Source organism: Chrysemys picta, chromosome 5, assembly GCF_011386835.1.
Source record: "Chrysemys picta bellii isolate R12L10 chromosome 5, ASM1138683v2, whole genome shotgun sequence".
Taxonomy (NCBI): domain Eukaryota; kingdom Metazoa; phylum Chordata; order Testudines; family Emydidae; genus Chrysemys; species Chrysemys picta.
In genome coordinates this window covers 10699187-10717778 of record NC_088795.1, presented here as the reverse complement: position 1 = coordinate 10717778, position 18592 = coordinate 10699187, and the positions used below count along the sequence as shown (strand labels likewise).

The window sequence follows — 18592 nt, the reverse complement described above, 5'->3', positions numbered from 1 at the left end:
CCAACAATGTGATGCAGTTGCAAAAAAGGCGAATATTCTGGATGTATTAACAAATATGTATGATATGGGAGGTGATTGTCCCGCTCTGCTCAGCACTGGTGAGGCCTCAGGTAGAGTACTGTGTCCAATTTTGGGCACCGCACTTTAAGAAAGAGGTGGACAACCTGGGGGAAGTCCAGAGGAGAACAACAAAAGCGATAAAAGGTTTAGAAAACCTGATCTATGAGGAAAGGTTAAAAAACTGGGCATGTTTGTCTTGAGAAAAGAAGGCTGAGGAGGGGACCTGATAAGTATATGTTAAGGACTGTTATAAAGAGGACTGTGATCAGTTGTTCTCCACATCCACTGAAGGTAGGACAAAAAGTAATGGGTTTAGTCTGCAGTAAGGAAGATTTAGGTTAAATGTTAGGAAACTTCTAACTTTACGGGTAATTAAGTTCTGGAGCAGGCTTCCAAGGGAGGTTGTTGAATCCCCCTCATTGGAGATTTTAAAGAACAGGTTAGACAATCGCCTGTCAGGAATAATATTAAGTATAGTTGGTTCTGTCCCAGTACATGGGGCTGGACAAGAAGACTTCTCAAGGTCCCTTCCAGCTCTGCATGTCTGTGATTCTGTGTTTATGGGGGACTCCTCTCATGTGTGATTGGCAGAACAGAAGAAAGCACAAAGGTGCATGTTTTAAATGTAGCAAGTGAGTAATGGAGGCTACTATCACTGGCAAAGAAGAGATGTTAGTGGATACACTGATAGCAGATAAGAGGGAAGTAAGGTCGGGGTAGGCCATGAAGGACCATGAAGTGAAGACAGGGAATTTGTGTTTGATGCGGTGGAAAAGAAGGTGCCAATGGAGGGATGCAAAAAAAGTGTTGACATGATCAAAACGAGGAACAAGGGAAATGATCTTTGCACAGCAGTGTTTTGCGTGGATAAAAGCGAAGCTTGTATCAAGGCCAAAGGAAAGAATGTTGCAGTAATAAAGATGCAAGATGACAAGGGCCTGGATGAGAAAAGGCAGGTCTTTAGGTAGGTGTTAAAAAGCCATCCCCTTCACTGACAACCATTTTGAATTCTCCTGTGCTTTAGGCAGAACATGAAAAAAATTCAGATTAAAAGTGGTTGGGCTTTTCTTAAATTAGAAATGGGTCAAAATTGTTCTTGCAGCCTTAGCTCTGGAGTATTGTCACTTTTCTCTTTTTGCTTTCACAGGAAGACGAGGCTCATGGAAAAACTGTACAGTAGCCAGAAGGATCGGTAAAGGCGCTCAGGCTACAATAATCTATGAGCATTTCAGGCAACCTGTAAATTTACTTGCTTTCAGACCTGAGGAAAGCTCTTCTTGCAGTGAAGTAAATTCAGAGGCGAATACTTTTGGCCCAAAAGTTTCTTCCTCCTGTGAAAATACACAGAACAAGACTGGTTCGGTAGCTGAAGCCCATGATACCCAAGTGGAACATATCATACATGGAAGGTGGGATTCATCACCAGTGCAAGAAAATGAATCAAGTCTGCCACTTGTGGCTGCTGTGGATACCAGTGGAAGCATTAGTAATGACCACATGGTGAATCTAAGATGCATTATTTCAAATGATGATTTTACCACAGTTTCTGCTGCCTACAGTAGTAGTGGTTCAAGTTCTGTAATTACGTCAAGACTCATTATGGATCCAAGACTAAAGAAAAGAGAAGGAAACCCAGGAAAACGAAACACTGAGGCAGTTTTTCATGGGAATTCAACACCTGAGAATGGGCTGGACTATCTCAACTCAGAAATGAAAATATCAGCCACTTTAAATATACCTTCGCCTGAAGAACCTCCTCTGCTCAATGACCCAAAACATGGTCAACTTAGACAGAGACATGTGGAGCAAGCATCACGGAAAGAGGCAGCTTTCATAAAAGAGTTTAAATCAACACTAAATGCAGACAAAGACCACGCTGTAGAAAACAAGCGAGTGGCTGGCAGCATAACAAAACTTCCTAAAGGAATAGTGGAGCCATTTGCATTGCAGGATGTTCACACACATCCTGCTTCAAAAACCGTTATTGAAGAGAAGCATATCACAGCAAATGAGAACCATATCTGTGATAGAAAAGATTTGAAAACACCCCAGATTACAATGGGAGAACAACCGAGGAAATGTTCATCTTTTCCATTTGGGGACACAAAACCTGAGAGAGACTTGCAGGAGAGTTTGGCCATGAAAGACAAAGCAGACCACTGCTCCATAGAAAAAAGTTCCAATCTTCATAAGAACAATATAAAGCATTTACCTGTTCATGATAGCAAAAAGAACTTAAGTTTCACTAAAAAGTCAAGGCATAATGATCCTCCTCCTGATCAAAAGTGCCCGTCTGTGTCAATGGGAAAGTCAGTTTCATCAGTGCTACCTGCTAACTTTGCCTACAACACACACTCCGAAGCCATGCCTCACAGCATTGCAGATTCTAGCAGCTCTCTTTATTCCAGATCTCAAAAGGGTTCCAATCCCCATATGCCATCAGTGGTAGGGAATATTTTCTCTTCCTTCTCTGCAGACTGTCAAAACAGAAATTCAAAGAAAGTCCCCGCAGAGGACCTCGAAAAAAGAGAAGAACAAAGGCCACACTCATCTCTGTCTCATGCGTGGAGGCGGGGCAAAATGTCAGTAGCACAGAACAAAAATAATGCAAATAAAAAATCTGAGATTTCCCATGAAGTGTGTAATGGTCTTTACTCACTTAAGAAACATGATAAAGGGCAGGGTTCAGCACAACCGAACTATTCTGAAAGGGATAAATATGCCTCAGTGAAAGGAGGGCAGAAATGTCAGGAATCACAATCTATTAATTTAACAGTACTTGAGGATAATCAAAAACATACTCCTGAACAGTCTTTGCATGATGATAAAGGCATGAAGATAGGCATCCAACATTCTGAAAATATTAAATCTCATGAAGGCAAGACAGAATATAATGGGAAAATGCATAACCAGTTCCAAGAAAATAATTATACTTCTGAAATAGGAAACAGGTCAACAGATGCTTACTTAACCTGTGCTGAAAATACTTTGACCTCAAACAGAGACTATGAAGTTAACAGTGAGGGTTTTGATACACAGGATCATACTTTACACATTGGTGTCCATGGAAGAATGCATCTTTTTAAACATGATATGAGAAAACAATATGCCAAAGTGGAAGAGGACAAGTGTGTCTGTCATCACGTTGCTTGTGAATCTATTCCTAGTGATCAAATCGTTGGTGAAGAAAACTTTCACCAACGTAAGCTTCCAGACAGTTTGCTTTCTGAAAAAGCCAATGTTGATGAAGGCCCTATAAAGGCCCATAAATTAATATATTCAGCAACTGAAATTACAAACAGAAATTGCATAGGTAAAAGAGAAGATGCTACAAAAGAAGTAAAAGGTAATTCTTCCATCAAAGAAACAGTGAATGACCAGATATATTTGTCTCATGCTATCTGCAGAACAGACAAAGTATTGAGAGATTGCTTCAATAAAGAATGCTTATGTTTCCGTAGAGAAAATGAGCCAGTGTCATTAGACAAACATTTCTGTAGGGAGAGCAAAGAGAGTGATGCTTCGGGAGCTGCATTTTTAGATGAAGAGCAGAGTTGGATCTGTAATCAGGAAATGGGGACCGATATAAATGTTCATGATTTCAACCAAATGCACACATGCCAACTTGGAAAAGAATTCAGCGATGTCCCAGGAATCTGGATGGAAGTTTGTGACACTCCTCATCTTCCGGATTTAAAAAGATCAGCTTCTGATTTAAACGTAATTTTTGAAGAAGGAGGTGCATTAACCGAAACATATTTGATGGAAACAGAAAATATTGCCACCTTTATAAAGGAAAAGGGAATTATTCCAGATAACAAAAGAGAATCAGAAGAGCTGTCTGCCACAGCAGAGTTTTGCAGACCTGCAGCACTGCCAGAGGCTCAGAAATGGGGAGAGCAGAATGCTGTTATGCTAATCACCACCATATCCATACCTTCTGGAAATGTGGAACACCAAGAAAGAGGATGTTCCCAACCTGAGGAAACCTATATTTCTGAGAAAAACTCCTCTTGCCATGAAAATAGTGTGCAGGAACTATTTAAACAGATGATAGAGGAGAAATGTGAGGATGTTTTTCTCCAGGGCTTGGAATTTGAAAGTGAGATTGAAATTCCTCTGGAGCAGCATGAGGAATCTCTCTCAGTACCACAAAATCCACATAGTCATGAAGGTGGATCTGATGAGGAGGTTGATTCACTGTATCAGAACTTGGCAGATCGTATAGACTGGGAAAGTTTGTTTGGAAACACTGGCCAGCTGATATTAGAGAAAAGTGAAGATCATTGTTCATCAGGGAGAAAATCTTGCACAAAGGAAGATAAAACAGAATCTCTAAGTACAACTGTGTGGCCTGACTTACAAATTACAATAACCAACATACTTAAACCAGGAGTCAGCCCCCTCAACATTGGAATTGCAAGAGAGATGTGGAGATGTGCAATTGAATCTCCAGGATTAGAAGTCAATATGGAATTGTCAGGAGAGCAAAGAAGTGAAGAATATATGCAGAATTTGGATCTTACAAATAAAATGGAAACATGCCTATCTATCTGTGTTCATGAGGCAGATAGTCATATGCCTGAAAAAGAAAGCAAAACTTTCACTGCACCTGTTACTGATTCTGATGTATTGAATAAAGGAAGTAGCTTTTACGGTACAAAACCAAAAGATAATAGTAATGAATCTAAGAGTAAAAAAGATGTGCAATCAAAAGTTAAGAGAAAACAGCCACATAATAAATCTCTAACAAATAAAATGAGGCCTCAGAAAGCTTCAACACGCTCACCTATATACAGAAACTCAAAACTTTGTGGTAAAAAGAAAGAACACTATTCATCTGAAATGTTTTCTTTATTATTTGAGGGACGAATGAAAACACTTGCACAGTCTGAAAAACACATAAAAAATGTTCTAAATACTCTTTGTAGTGAAGCATCCTTATGCAAAAGTAAGCGTCTCTCCAAAAAAATAGACGGTGCTATGTTTCACTTAAGGAAAGCTCAGAGGAGAGTTCTCAAATCTTTAAAAATTGTAACTAAAGTTGGAGAGAAAAGACAAAAGGGTCGCTTACCAAAATGTTATGAAATAATATGTAATGACTTATGGGAAAGCTGTGATCTTGAAGGGCATAGTTTCTTGACAACTGGGAAGTATTCTTCTGCTCACTTTTCTCAGAAAAGAAAGTGTAACATAAAGGGAAATAAACGAACTGTAGCATTTAAGAAAGCAGGTGACACAGTTACATGTATGCCAATAAAACAAAGGTTTAAAAATAAAGGGGATAAAATGAGAGAAATGGTTTCAGAGGAAGACAAGGACGCAAGGTCCACTACAGGTTGTGCACCTGTTGTGTTGAAAGATATTATAAGTCAGATACATCATTGCAAATCAGACTTAACTGTGGCTTCTTCAGTAACTTGTAGTCAGTTTTCAGCTGCTACATGCAAGGCATATTTGGCTTTTGAGGGTGACAGTGTGAGAGATACGAGAAGAATAACGGAACTTCAAACAGTCTCTGAAAACTCTGTAGGTTTAGACGCCATTGGGCTAGAAGATATGGAACTAACTAATAAGGAACACAAGGTTTTTGTAAATGTTTCATCTAAAATTCATGTTCAAGGGACTGCTGGACGATGTGGCAGTGTAACAAGACAAGACCATATCCCTGAAGCAAATACATTTACCAACAAAAATATCTCAAAACCTTTGAGCTTGCCTGTCGAAAGGGATGATTCTGTAGGATTTTGTACAGACAAAAGAAAAGATGGAGCTTGTAAGACTAATGTAAAGATGAATGCTGTCATACATACGTCACTATTAAAAACAGCTGCAGAGAGCTGTTTAAATGCAAACACCAGCAAGCAAGATGTTTCCACACTCTCTGCTACTCACAAAAACCTGGACAGTATTCTTTCTACTGAAAAAGAGACTATGTTTTCTGCTGGCAGTGGGGGTATTTCCACAAATCAGAGTGTTGGTATTGGAAACTTTTCTTCAGGCTCAATGAGGCTGATGCCTGCAGCAGGAGGAAAACATGAGACCAATGTATCTCAAGTTCCATTAGACCACGAAATTATTAGTGCTAAAGCTGCATCTTTGAAAATGAGCTCGAACATTTCATCTGAGAGAATTTTAGAGACCCATTCTTTTGAAACACCAACAGTACCTCTCAGCGGCCAGCTGCAAGATAGAGGCTATGACAGAAAAGAAACTTCAAATTCAGAAATGCGTTGTCTGAGTAATTACAGTAAAGTAGCTGAAAAGGAGACACATGTTACCGAGACTATCAAATTGGAACCACTGGCAAAAATTTTATATAAGAGAGAAAATAATATAGAGATAGAGAACTATTTAAAGAATGTATCTTCTGTGTCCTTAGTATACAATGCTCTGGCCCCATTTTCAAATCAGTACATTTCGCAGGAAGTTGGACAGAATACATTTCCAAAAATAAAGGAAACGGGGCTAGTGGAAAGCAAAGCGAAATCACCTGTAAATCTGTATCTGGTAAAAGATGTACCTGGGAGATCCTCTGCTAAGATCGTTTTGGAACAAAAGAGTATAACACACAGAGAAGGTCACTCTAGCTGTAATAAGGAATACAGATGCATTCAGAGTTCTTCAAACAACAGCAGTGCTTTCACTGCACCTGTCTTAAGGAAGCCAATTGATAAGAAATTTGTCAAAAGAAATGAAGATTGGAAAGAAAGCACTAACAAAGATCGCCAGATTAACTCAGAGTTGAAATCAGGAATCATGGCAAAACAAGGTATTCGAAGCATTACTGGGACTTACGATGCCTCACCAAGCAAAACACATCAGAATCTTACAGCCCATGTGACTAAACTGAATGCAGATAATCTCTTCGGTGATCATCCTAACAAACGTAGGGGCATCAATAGTAAAAACAAGCATAGAGCAGTGGGGACGGAACTGAAATCTCTTGCTTTCATAACTGAAATATCAAATATTTTACAAAAAGCAGATGAAACATCATCTCTGAAAATATTACAGGAACAAATTACAATTTGTGATAACCTTCTTCCTTCATTTGTTAAAGCTTTTGAAGAAAAGCAAGGGTGCTCATTTAAGCACATCTTGGTTTCCCGAGAGTTACTGGTTGAAAGAAAGCTATGGAGTAACTGTAAATCCAAGTTAAAATCACATGCTGTAGATTCACTGGTGGAACTCCAAATGATAATGGAAACAATTCAGTTCATTGAAAACAAAAAGTGCTTTCTAGAAAGGGAGCCAACTTTTCGAAGCTTGCTTTGGTATGATGGTTCACTGTACGGGGAACTGCTTGGCAGGCCATCAGGGTATCAACAACAATCCAATTTCTTTCCAGCTTTCCAAAGAAGGCTGAAGTACAATGTTTTTCGTGAGCTACAGAGCTACCATAAACAGTTATTAGAGCTCTTTGAAAAAACAAGGTGGGAAAACAAATCTTACTATGCATTCTTGAAATTCAGACGAGAGATTGATGAGTGTGAAGCTGTGATACAACATAATTCTGATTGTTTAGATTTTTTCCTCTCTGTGCCTTTTACTTGTGGAGTTAACTTTGGAGATACTTTAGAAGATTTGGAAACTGTAAGGAAAAGTGCTGTGGAACTGATAAATACGTACAGGAACCTTCCAGATGCTCACGCCTATGCAGAAAAAGAGGACCATCTGTGGGTTATAATGGAAATTATATCTACAAAGATAAACTTTATAAAGGCCTGTGAATCAATGAATATGAAAGCCTCACTCTTTGGCCTTGAGCATATATTTTTTGATGCTGCTAAAAGTCTTGTTTGGAAAGACAGACGTCTGTTGTTAAATAAAGCCTCTCCCAATAAGAAAAAACAACTTCTGTGCAAAATAAACCAAGATGCTCTCTCCAAGCTGTATGAAGTTTATGAATATGTGGCTGAAGAGTTTGGAACTGAAAAATCTAACAATGTTACAGAGAACAAAAATGATACAGAAAAGTCAAAATATTGTGAAAACAAAGGCAAACATGGAGATGAAAACTCTGCCTTCTTCACTGTTTTGCTTTCACATCCTGATATTTGCTGTGTTGGAGAAATATTAGATGAAGCTCAGTTTGCAGACCTCAAGAAGTTACAGCAGCTAATGCTCAGATGTACAGAACATTTAGAAAGCTTAAAAATGTATTTTCAGATTTTGCAGGAGGAGGATGTCAGTAAAATCTTGATCACAGAGCAAAATGTGTTAGACACAATGAAAAATGATGGCATTAATGCTGTAATTTTAAAGCCTGAAGCTGTTGAGACTTACATTGAAGTACTAATGATGTATGAAACAGTTCACTTTCTTAAAAATTCAATAGCAAGAAAAACAGATGAACCGAGATTTCGAAGCTTGTTGTGGTTTGATTTATCGCTTCTTCCTGAATTGGCACATTGCCAAAAGAAAATGTCTTCCTTTTCATTTCTGAAAGATAATTCAATGGACAACCTTTGTAAAACTGTAGAGTCTGCCATCTCTGATCTTAAGAGTGAGCTGGACATTATTTGCAACTATGCAGAAACCATAAACTGCTCTTATGCACTTCACCTTCTCACCAGAGAACTTTCAGAACTTTCAGAAACAAGAAAATTAATACAAAATTCCAAACCTTCTATCTTCACGTATGTTGAGTGTGTACCTTATACCATATCTGTAAACTATGGGAGCACTGTGACTGAATTAGACTACAACTACAACCAGTTTTCTTTGTTGCTTGAAAATTTAATGTTGGCTGCTAGGAAAGATTTAGGGAAAATGGCTCATATTATGAAAATCATGAAAACTATTGAGCATATGAAGTTTGCTTGTGCCAAAAAAGGTAAATCGGTCCTCTCTCTTCTGATATATCAGATGCTAAATAATTGGAGAAAGACCTGCCAATTGAAAAGAAAGGGAGACATGAAAATGCATCTGACTAAAACTAAAAAAAGTGTGTGTGAAACTCAAGCTCCAGGGTATGTCATCGAAGCTAGCTCTCAGTGCCAGAAAAAAAGACCTAGTTTTGTGTCCTCACATGGAGACACTCCTGAGTATACAGAAAGCTCTCCTCCTTCCAGCTGCAAAAAACAAAAGGTAAGATAATTCCTCAATACTTCAAAATGCTTTATCTTTAAAACAGAATTGTAGTGCTAGTTACATACGGATACTGAGTTAAGGGCAGAGGAGTGCATCAGATTGTGCTTTGTGAAGATGAATGATTCTGAGTTTGAATTTAGAGCAAAAAAGTAAACTCTCTGATCTATATTATTCCCAAGGCTTAAATTGATCTTAAAGAACTGACAGTTCTGTCTTTGACCAATGAGGAAATGTCATTAGTTTGTAACAGTGTTTTAGGGCTAATACATCTCTAATGCTGTTTTTCTTTCACCCTCAAAATAAAATGTTTTTTTACTAGATAAGGGAGAGTCAGTTTTAAAACATCTGAATTTACCACTTGTAGAATGCTGTATCAGCATCACCCTGCTAGGAGGCTAGCTAAGGACTCTCTCAAAGCACAGAGTCCAAGATGATGATCCCTCGCCTTGGCAAAGTCAAGAGTTCAAAAACTAGAGCACAAACCAAAATAAACACCCGAGCTTTATTTCCAGCCTCAAATGCAAACAAATCCCACTCCTAGTGCATCTCACATGCCTGCTTTCCTAGTGTCACTGGAAGTGGGGATGATCCGCTAAGCTCCTTGATTGCCATTTATAGAATGCTCTCTTTTCTTTGGAAGGCGAAATACATTGTGTTTTTGAGTCTGTCACTATAAGGCATATTTTCAAATCCTTCAGTCATTCTTATACCATTTCAAAAAAATGATCCTCTTAATTTTAATGGTATCCAACTATTGTTTTGTGTGTCTAAAGTACTTTTTAATATTTATATCAGTGTTCATATTTCTCTTGCATTAAGACCTGTGGACAATCTGAATGTGAACAATAAATCATAAAAAAGTGTATTTCTGTACCACCTTATGTCTGTAAACCTCTAGCTGCCTATTAATAGCATACTTTAAATCAAATCTTTAACGTATTTTTAAAGCAGCAAAGAGTCTTGTGGCACCTTATAGTTTAACAGACGTATTGGAGCATGAGCTTTCGTGGGTGAATGCCCACTTCTTCGGATGCAAAATACGTTGGGACCTATAAACGCCGAAGGAAGTTTGCAGCACCATTGTTATACTGTAGGTCAGTCTGTTGTGGCCTAGTTCTGCCCTCAACTCCTCACACTTGCTCTCTACCTTTGATAGACAGTAGCTGTATCTTGTGTTTACTGTTGAGCTGCTACCTTATTCTTAATGAATGGGCTGTGTGTGTCTGTTGTAGAATTGGAAAGCAATCAATTGTTGCTGGGAGCTGCAATTCTAACCCCCATTCCCCCAGAAATTCTGCCTCCGGTAGTGGTACAAGTTGGTGGTTCATCTTCTAGAATGGCAATATGTATTTGTTGTTTGTGCAGTAGAGATCTCACTTTATCTTCCAACTCTTTTCCCTCTCTTCTACTTGAGAGTCACTGAGCATCGAGGCCGGAGGGACCTCTCTGGTTCTGCATCTCTATAATCATCTTCCTCTGCCTTCTACCCCTCCCCACAACAGCAGAGAAACCCTGCAAGCATCAAGCCATGTCCAGGAGCTGCTGTATTTATAAGGCAAGCTTTTTAGGAGCTTCATAGGGTGAGCAGTGCCCTGCTGTGGCCAACCAGCTGACCCTTACCCTGCCAGGGCACAGGGGTTTGAATTAGACTGGCAAGTCAGGGCCTGGTTGCAGCTTCCTGCAGGGGAACTCTGCTGTGGGAAGGTTCAAGCAGGAGCAATATGATTTTTCCGGGAAGGAGAACCCCAAACAACCTGCTCTGGGGCAAGTCTTGTAAACTCCAGAGACTCCAGGTCCCCAAAAGATGAACCAGTGCCCCTAAGGATTTGTAAATTGTTAATGAGCAAGTAGTGTAAAAAATCCCATACTCCCCTTTTTTGAGGACATCATCGAATCTGAATGGGGACTTCTGGGTTAAACTAAACTGTTACATAAACACAAGGAAATTTCACAGGTGATGAGAATTAGACAAGGAAGAAGACCTAAGCCCAGTGCAGTAGTAGTTCCACAGGTGCAAGGCATCGTTGTCTTTTCAGAATGGGACTTCCTTCCAAAAGTTTCCACAAACCATGAGAGAGAAGATACTCTAAGCAGAAATTTGAAAGCTCAGCTTTGATCATTCAAATCAAAAAGATTCCTTGTAATTCGTAAGGAAAAACTACTAAGTGGCTTGTTTGTGTAGGGGTATGATTCTTACTGTGAGTGTGAGAAGTCTGGGATTCAGATTCTGGCAAATCCTTGCAGCACTGTGTAAAATACTGATTCTTGGCCATCTTTTTTGGGAATTGATGTGATTTGTGAAAAGACTAATGGCCCCTAGCAAGGAAGCTGTGTTTACATCCTTGATTAGTAGTCATTGCTACAGATTTATAGGTGACCCTATTTGGGGAAACATGAGAGAAAATAGTAGCGGAGAATGCAGGTCAAAGTCACCTCTCATTTGTCAAATCCAGCGTAGCAAATCCCTTAGCCCCTACCAACACCAAAGCCATTTAAGAAGAGACTCTGCCCCTCCAGAGGGAGTAAACTGGAGCAGAAGCTCGGAAAAAGACCTGGATAGAATTTTATCCTGAAACACAAAATCCTTAGAATGCACGTTTATGTATGGGAACTTCCACTTTCTGTAAAAGATCCTCCCATTCAGTCTGCATTCTGAACTCAATCTTAAATGGCTTGCAGTGGTTTTAGCAAGGCTCAGATTGCAAGTTTTAGAGGATTAAAGGATAAGAGAACAATTAATGAATTAGAAAACATGCCTTATAGTGATAGACTCAAAGAGCTCAATCTATTTAGTTTAACAAAGAGGTTAAGGGACAACTTGATTACAGTTTATAAGTTTCTACGTAGGGGACAAATACTTAATAATAGGCTCTTCAGTCTCACAGAGAAAAGTAAAAAAGATCCAATGGCTGGAAGTTGATGCTACATGAATTCAGACTGGAAATAAGATGTATATTTTTCACAGGGAGGGTAATTAACCATTGGAACAATTTACCAAGGGTTGTGGTGGATTCTCCAGCACTGACAATACTTAAATCAAGACTGGGTGTTTTGCTAAAAAAAAATCTGCTCTAGGAATTATTTTGGGGAAGTTCCATGGCCTGTGTTATACCAGAGGTTAAACTAGATGATCACAATGATTCCTTATGGGCTTGGAATCTATGAATAAGGTGACTCTCAGTCCTGGGTATCTGAGAACCATCACAATGATGTACCTTCTAAAAAGTTAATCTCCAAACTATATAAAGTTATCGTGAAATACAGTGGTATGCAGACCAAGGCATGAAAGGGCTTGGAATAAATATGTGGGAAATGAAATCCATTTGATTTATTATCATGACTGTTCTGTCTCCACTACCCCATGATACAAACTGACATGTTTTCATTTTATACATGGTTAATTTAATTACTTAGCCTACACCAATTTTCACTAATCATTCAGGTAGGGTGATCAGTGTAAAATATACAGAAGAGATTCTCTACTTCAAGACTCCAACTATGTGAATAAGATGCATGGTTATTAGTTTGATACTATGAATTACAATGTCTTATATTTTACAAATCTTAATTACACCTGAACCAGAAGGTGTTTTTCTTCCTTCAAAGGCCCTTTCAGCTGCATCTTTTCCTCTCTAAAAGCAAAACCTATATTTATGGATGATATTTCACATGAACAATCATGAACTGACTTAGGCAGATCCCTGCTACAGCTCCACTAAAGTCCCTCTTAGCCTGGCTGGAGGGGCATTTAACACACTGGACTACAGTTTAAGAAATACTATTTTAAAAAATTGACGACTTTTTAAAAAACACCACCATCACACAGTTGAAAGAACTAGCTCAATCTTATTGCTTTTGAGGCTTTAGGTTTGTATCTGCCCAGTGATTTTTTGATTTAAAAAAGGGAGAGATTCAGTGGGAAGGAGACACTTTATATCGATAGACTCAAGGAACTCAATTTATTTATCTTAAAAAAGAGAAGATTAAGGGGTGACTTGATGACAGTCTGTAGATACCTACATGGGGAACAAATATTTAATAACGAGCTCTTCAATCTAGCGGAGAAGGGTATAACGTGATCCAATGGCTGGAAGTTGAAGCTAAACAAAGTCAGACTGGAAATTAGGTGTACATTTTGAACAGAAAGAGTAATTAGCCAATGAAACAATTTACCAAGGGTTGCGTTGGATTCTCTATCACTGACAACTTTTGAATATCCAAAGACCTGCTCTAGGAATTATTTTGGCCTGTGATATATAGGAGATCAGACTCGGTGATCACAATGAACCCTTCTCTCCTTGGAATCTGTGAATCTATAAGTTACACACGTCCTCATTCATGGACAACATCCCAATCAGAGCCAAGCCCAGAGAAGCAGACCCGCTTACAACTTGCCAAATGCCAGAAATGCTTCCAACCCGCTGGTTATTACCGAAAGCCAAGCACTTTTTCAGCCCAGCATAGGGAATTGTCCACCCACAGGCTGCAAAGGGCATGGCTGTAGCCAGAACTTTACCACACTGGAAAAGATTTATGATGATCCAATGCCTCATTGCATCAGTGTTGTCCCAGCAGCAGTTATCAATAGTGCAGTGTCTTCAGCATCTATGATTGCTTTTGCCATGCACCAGTATCATCCCTCAGAGGGATTCCACATGAAGTGTCTCCAGAAATTCCTTTCAAAGACATGAAACCACTTGCTAAATGCACTGCAGAATTGGGCGTCTATTTCCAGATCCCATGCAGATGTCCCGTTTGTGGGTAAGTAAGTACAAAGAACATACTGAAACATAATTTAGACCCTTGCATACACACTATGGAAGCAAACCTCACATTGTGGGCCGCATGGATGAAGATGACACAACCCTCATGTGAAAAAATGAAAGCATCAAGGTTCTCAAGCTTATCTCTTGTGTTCTGGACTTTTCCAAAATCTCAGCAGAACACATCCTTTTGGTTCACTTTGATAGCACTACCCAGCAGCATATCTGGGCCCAAACATGGGAATTGCCATATTGATTCACACCAGTGGTCCATCAATTTCAGTATCTGTCTCTGACAGTGACCAGCACTGGCTGCTTCAGAGAAAGGTGCCTTTCCACCATCATTATACAGTAACACCCAAAATGCCTGGATCTCAAGGGCAGTGTTTTACCGTGATTGTAATGAAAATTCAAGATGGTATTCAAAGAAAGATATGCATTTACATTTTGAAAATAGCTAACAGGAATAGTGTGCACAAAATAATCATTAAAAGTATAAGAATTTCACATATAACGAGTTTATTTTCTCTTAGGTTGGTGTTCTGATGGCAGCAGCCTCAAAAAATGGTGATGAAAATGAAACATGCTGCCACATAAGGTATATTTAGGATTTAAAATAGTAAAAACACTTGCACAGAAAAGCTCAAGATCTGCTGAATAATGACAGGAAAAAGCGTGACACCTTTTCCCCTTATTTTCATACAGCGCTATTCAACTTGTAGCATTAGAGATGCATTGAATTCCTGGAGGACTCTTGTAGAGTTCACAGAGCACCTCTCGCTCAACCTATTCTCAGACCCAGTGGGTGGAGTTCCAATCAGAGTAGCACTCTTTGCACTTCCTGGCACATGAGGCTGGAGGCGGCAGCATTAAGCAATGTATCAGAGTTGATGGGACCCTATTCAGCCACCAGTAGAAAAGTAATGGAGATGAGAGAGGTTACTGTGTCAAATGATTTGATCAAGTTATCATGACGTGACATCCTGACATGGCTTAGTGTTGTTTCTCTCATCATTCTCCATCAGCGTAAATGACACAGCATCAGTGTGCAATGTTAGGATGTCTCAGAGAGAATATTGTATGACTTTACAGCTTCTTTCACTCCCAGCTCTTCAAGGTTGTTTATATGTGAAGGTCTGTGGTGTTCGGTTGTATGACAAAAGAAAGTTCCCAAAACAACATTGCAGGCTTCTTCCCTCATTTTTCTCTAGTGTCATTTAAAGTGTCTTCACAAAGCATTCTGCCAACTCATTTGATGCAGAATGAGGGGGGGAGGGATAGCTCAGTGGTTTGAGCACTGGCCTGCTAAACCCAGGGTTGTGAGTTCAGTCCTTGAGGGGGCCACTTAGGGATCTGGGGCAAAATCAGTACTTGGTCCTGCTAGTGAAGGCAGGGGGCTGGACTCGATGACCTTTCAAGGTCCCTTCCAGTTCTAGGAGATAGGATAGGATAAGCAGTTTACCTACTGTGTGATGCAAAATTTCTTTTGAGGAAAATCTGAAATCCTGCAGTAACTGAAGACCACTGCCTGAAGCAATCTCTTCAGGTAAACCATGTGAGCATATATAGTCCACAGTGCCTCAAGAATCTTGGCAACAGACGTGATTGCCATAGGTATTACTTTATTCTAGATGGCCACAGCATTAGCTACAACTAAGTTAATTTGGTATTCTTCTCTGCAGTATCAATGTCATCTTTGCCAAATAACCCATTTCCAAGGATGACAAGAAGCAGTTTGTGGCATATTTAGGTGACTACTGCGTAAAGCACATTGATTAGTTTTTCGTTTGTTGTCTTCAGTTCTATAGAGGTTCTTATCCCACACTCATCACCATAGTGGCTCAGTGCTTTCCAGTCGTGCTTTGAGCCAGGTGACTAACATGTCATAGTTTGCAAGCATATGTACTTCTGTGGGCAAGTTAATGATAGAATGCTAAGAGAGGTGTCTTTTGATTAATAAAAATTTACAGAATCATAATTGCAATAGTATCACCCTCTGCAGGTCTTTGGATATTTAAAAGTTTCTCATCTTCATTTGTGTGAAGCAGTATCTCTTAGCGAGAATGTTGCACGGTAAGAGTGCATGGAATCACATCAAGTGCTGCGCCAAGTATGTATGTATGTATGTGTTGTTAAAAGGTAAAAACAACAGAAACAAATATTGATTTTACTACTGCAAACTGCAACTCAGCTGGAGTTTGTAAATTGCCTCATGGAGGCTCTAATGGACGGGAACATGGTGGTGATGGCCAATGCAGAGGCGAAGTACAGAGAAGTATGTGCTTTGAATGGGATTGAAAAGGAACAAATGCTTAGAAGAAAGGCTCTTAAAGCACTCATTGAAGATGAACTGTGGGATAGGGACCTAGTTTTTAGCAGTTCTGTCCACAGAAATGAATCACAGCACCTGTCCTTAAGCTACAAAAGCTGTGGTGCTATCAAAAGTGGAAGAAAGGGCTGATGTCAACAGTAATATGAAGATTCTCTGTTTGCAACTGCTACATTTTTATGGAAAAGCATTTTGTCCTACAGCACGTGGGCGTTTACGGGATCCGTAACTGATGCCTAGAGTGACCAGGTGTCCACAATATTAGGGGCTTTGTCTTATATACACAATTTATACCCTCCCCCCAAAAAAAGTGTCCCGATTTTCACGCTTGCTATCTGATCACCCTGCTGATGCCAACCTGAAAAATAATACTGCGTAACCCATACTACTTCCTTAAGTAGTGCATTGGTGAGCGCAGTGACTTCAACACCAACAACAAGTAATTGGAGCACACGACTGCCATTTTATCACCAAGCCTCGTGTACCAGTGCTTGAGTGAAAGGCAGGTTTCCAGCACATACATGACAACAGTGTGGCGTATTCATAATCTACGACTACAAGTGGCGGTGGGTTTAACAATTCATTCCAAAACCTGTGGCAGATTCCTCATACATCTTATGGGAAAATATGAGTTTTCTGTGGTACCATGATCAATGTTTAAGTGCAATGAAACTATGCTTATGTGCCAGATGAAAAGCAAATTAATGCACATCTTGCATGGTCTTCCCCAAGCCAGCACCTACTGACAATGTGACTGGTTGGTACCTTATGCCAGCAGAGGCTGTCCTGCTTAGCAATCATAGAGGATATGGCTGAAGCACAAGCTCTCGACAAATAAAAAAATGTTAACACCTGAGATTTGCACTCCAGAATCAGTCCTTCAGCTAATCAGTTTCTCGTGTGCAGAGACCAGATGCTCACTCCCTTCAAATGTTTGGCCAGCAGCCTGGCTGGTATGGAGCTGTGCAAGTGCCACCCAGACACTGTCAGCGCGACAGTGTGTGTAGCAGTAGTGCCCTAGGCACAGACAACACTAATGATGATTTTGATTAATAAATGTTTTCAGTCCTACATGTCAAGTCTAAGTTCTCTTGGATTACCAAAAATCTGTGTCTTTTTCTTTATGTAAGCAATGCATTCCTGTGTTAAATATAATTAAAAATAATTGATTTTTACATATTTTCTTGAATATATATCTACATAGTTTTTCTAGGTTTGTCGCATTTTGGTACCGTGTAGTTGTGGGAGAAAGGTCTTTCGAATAATACTCAACTCAGCCCGATGACATTATATAATCAAATTTTCCACCAGAGGACCTGGAACTGGAAGAGTGGGGGGCAGTGAGTCCCCCTGGCCACGCTGCAGAGAGTAACACAATTGAAATTATGATTCTGTAAATTTTTCCAGTCAAATGACACCTCCCTTATCTTTCTATCACTAACTTGCCCACTGAATGAGATTTTACTACATTATGCTCCCGGACTGCACATATGGCTCATTCTTTCTCTCATCCTCTCCCATAGGGGGAGAATTGTGTGGCAGTGCAGTTTAGTGTTTTGTTCTAGTTTCAGGGATTTTTTGAAAATGGTCACGCTACTCTGTGTTTGTGGTAAGTGGGCCTGGTGAGAGAAGAGTGCCTTCTGTCCCTTCTTTTGCCTGGGGCTGTGCGTCTCTTACTTTGTATGACACCTAAGCAGACATAGTTTCAAACAGAACCGACCAACAGAAACAGAGCTCTATCTAATGTTCCTTCCAGATTAAGATCCTTTTTATGAGCTATACTCAGTGGTCGTTCTCTTAACTTTGGATTTCTGATTTGAATTACAGAACAGTCCTAGAACGACTTCTAAGTGGTTACTGAAATGACCGAGATTATGGACAGCTTTAAGAGTAGCCAGAAAATCAGATATGCTTTCTTCTTTTCGCATCTTAAGTGATATGTATCTCTTAGCTAGTAAGTCTGTTTGGAGTACATAGTGTTTTTAAGCATTTCGTGTCCTCTTAGTTCATGTCACTCAGCTCTTGAGTGAAACATAAGTGTGTAAATATCTCTTTCCAACCAGAGTTGGAACTTGTGATTGACTTCAGCGGCGTTGGCATAAAAATACAAATGCAGCCTTTGCACTTAAACTCAAATCCTCAACTTTGCTATCAAAATGAAAAGCGTCCATTTTCCAGACATGGCCATTTTTACCCTCTTTGTACTTTATTTCTCTTCCTCTCTCTTCAGATACAGAACTCTTCTGTAACTGTTGCTTCACTGAAAGAAGAACAGGAGTACTTGTGGCACCTTAGAGACTAACAAATTTATTAGAGCATAAGCTTTCGTGGACTACAGCCCACT

The 18592-nt window shown here is 39.6% G+C and overlaps 1 protein-coding gene across 3 annotated transcripts in view; it reads left to right on the top strand.

The window, feature by feature from the left end:
* Positions 1–18592, top strand: part of TEX15 (testis expressed 15, meiosis and synapsis associated) — a 93306-nt gene that overhangs the window by 58722 nt on the left and 15992 nt on the right. For 2 of the 3 annotated variants that reach the window (XM_024110115.3, XM_042856306.2), the window contains exons 7-8: positions 1208–9153; positions 14453–14517. In XM_024110115.3, the coding sequence (XP_023965883.2) occupies positions 1208–9153; positions 14453–14517 (8011 nt within the window). The remainder of the gene's footprint in view (positions 1–1207; positions 9154–14452; positions 14518–18592) is intronic. The other variant, XR_010601202.1, reaches the window with a different exon arrangement.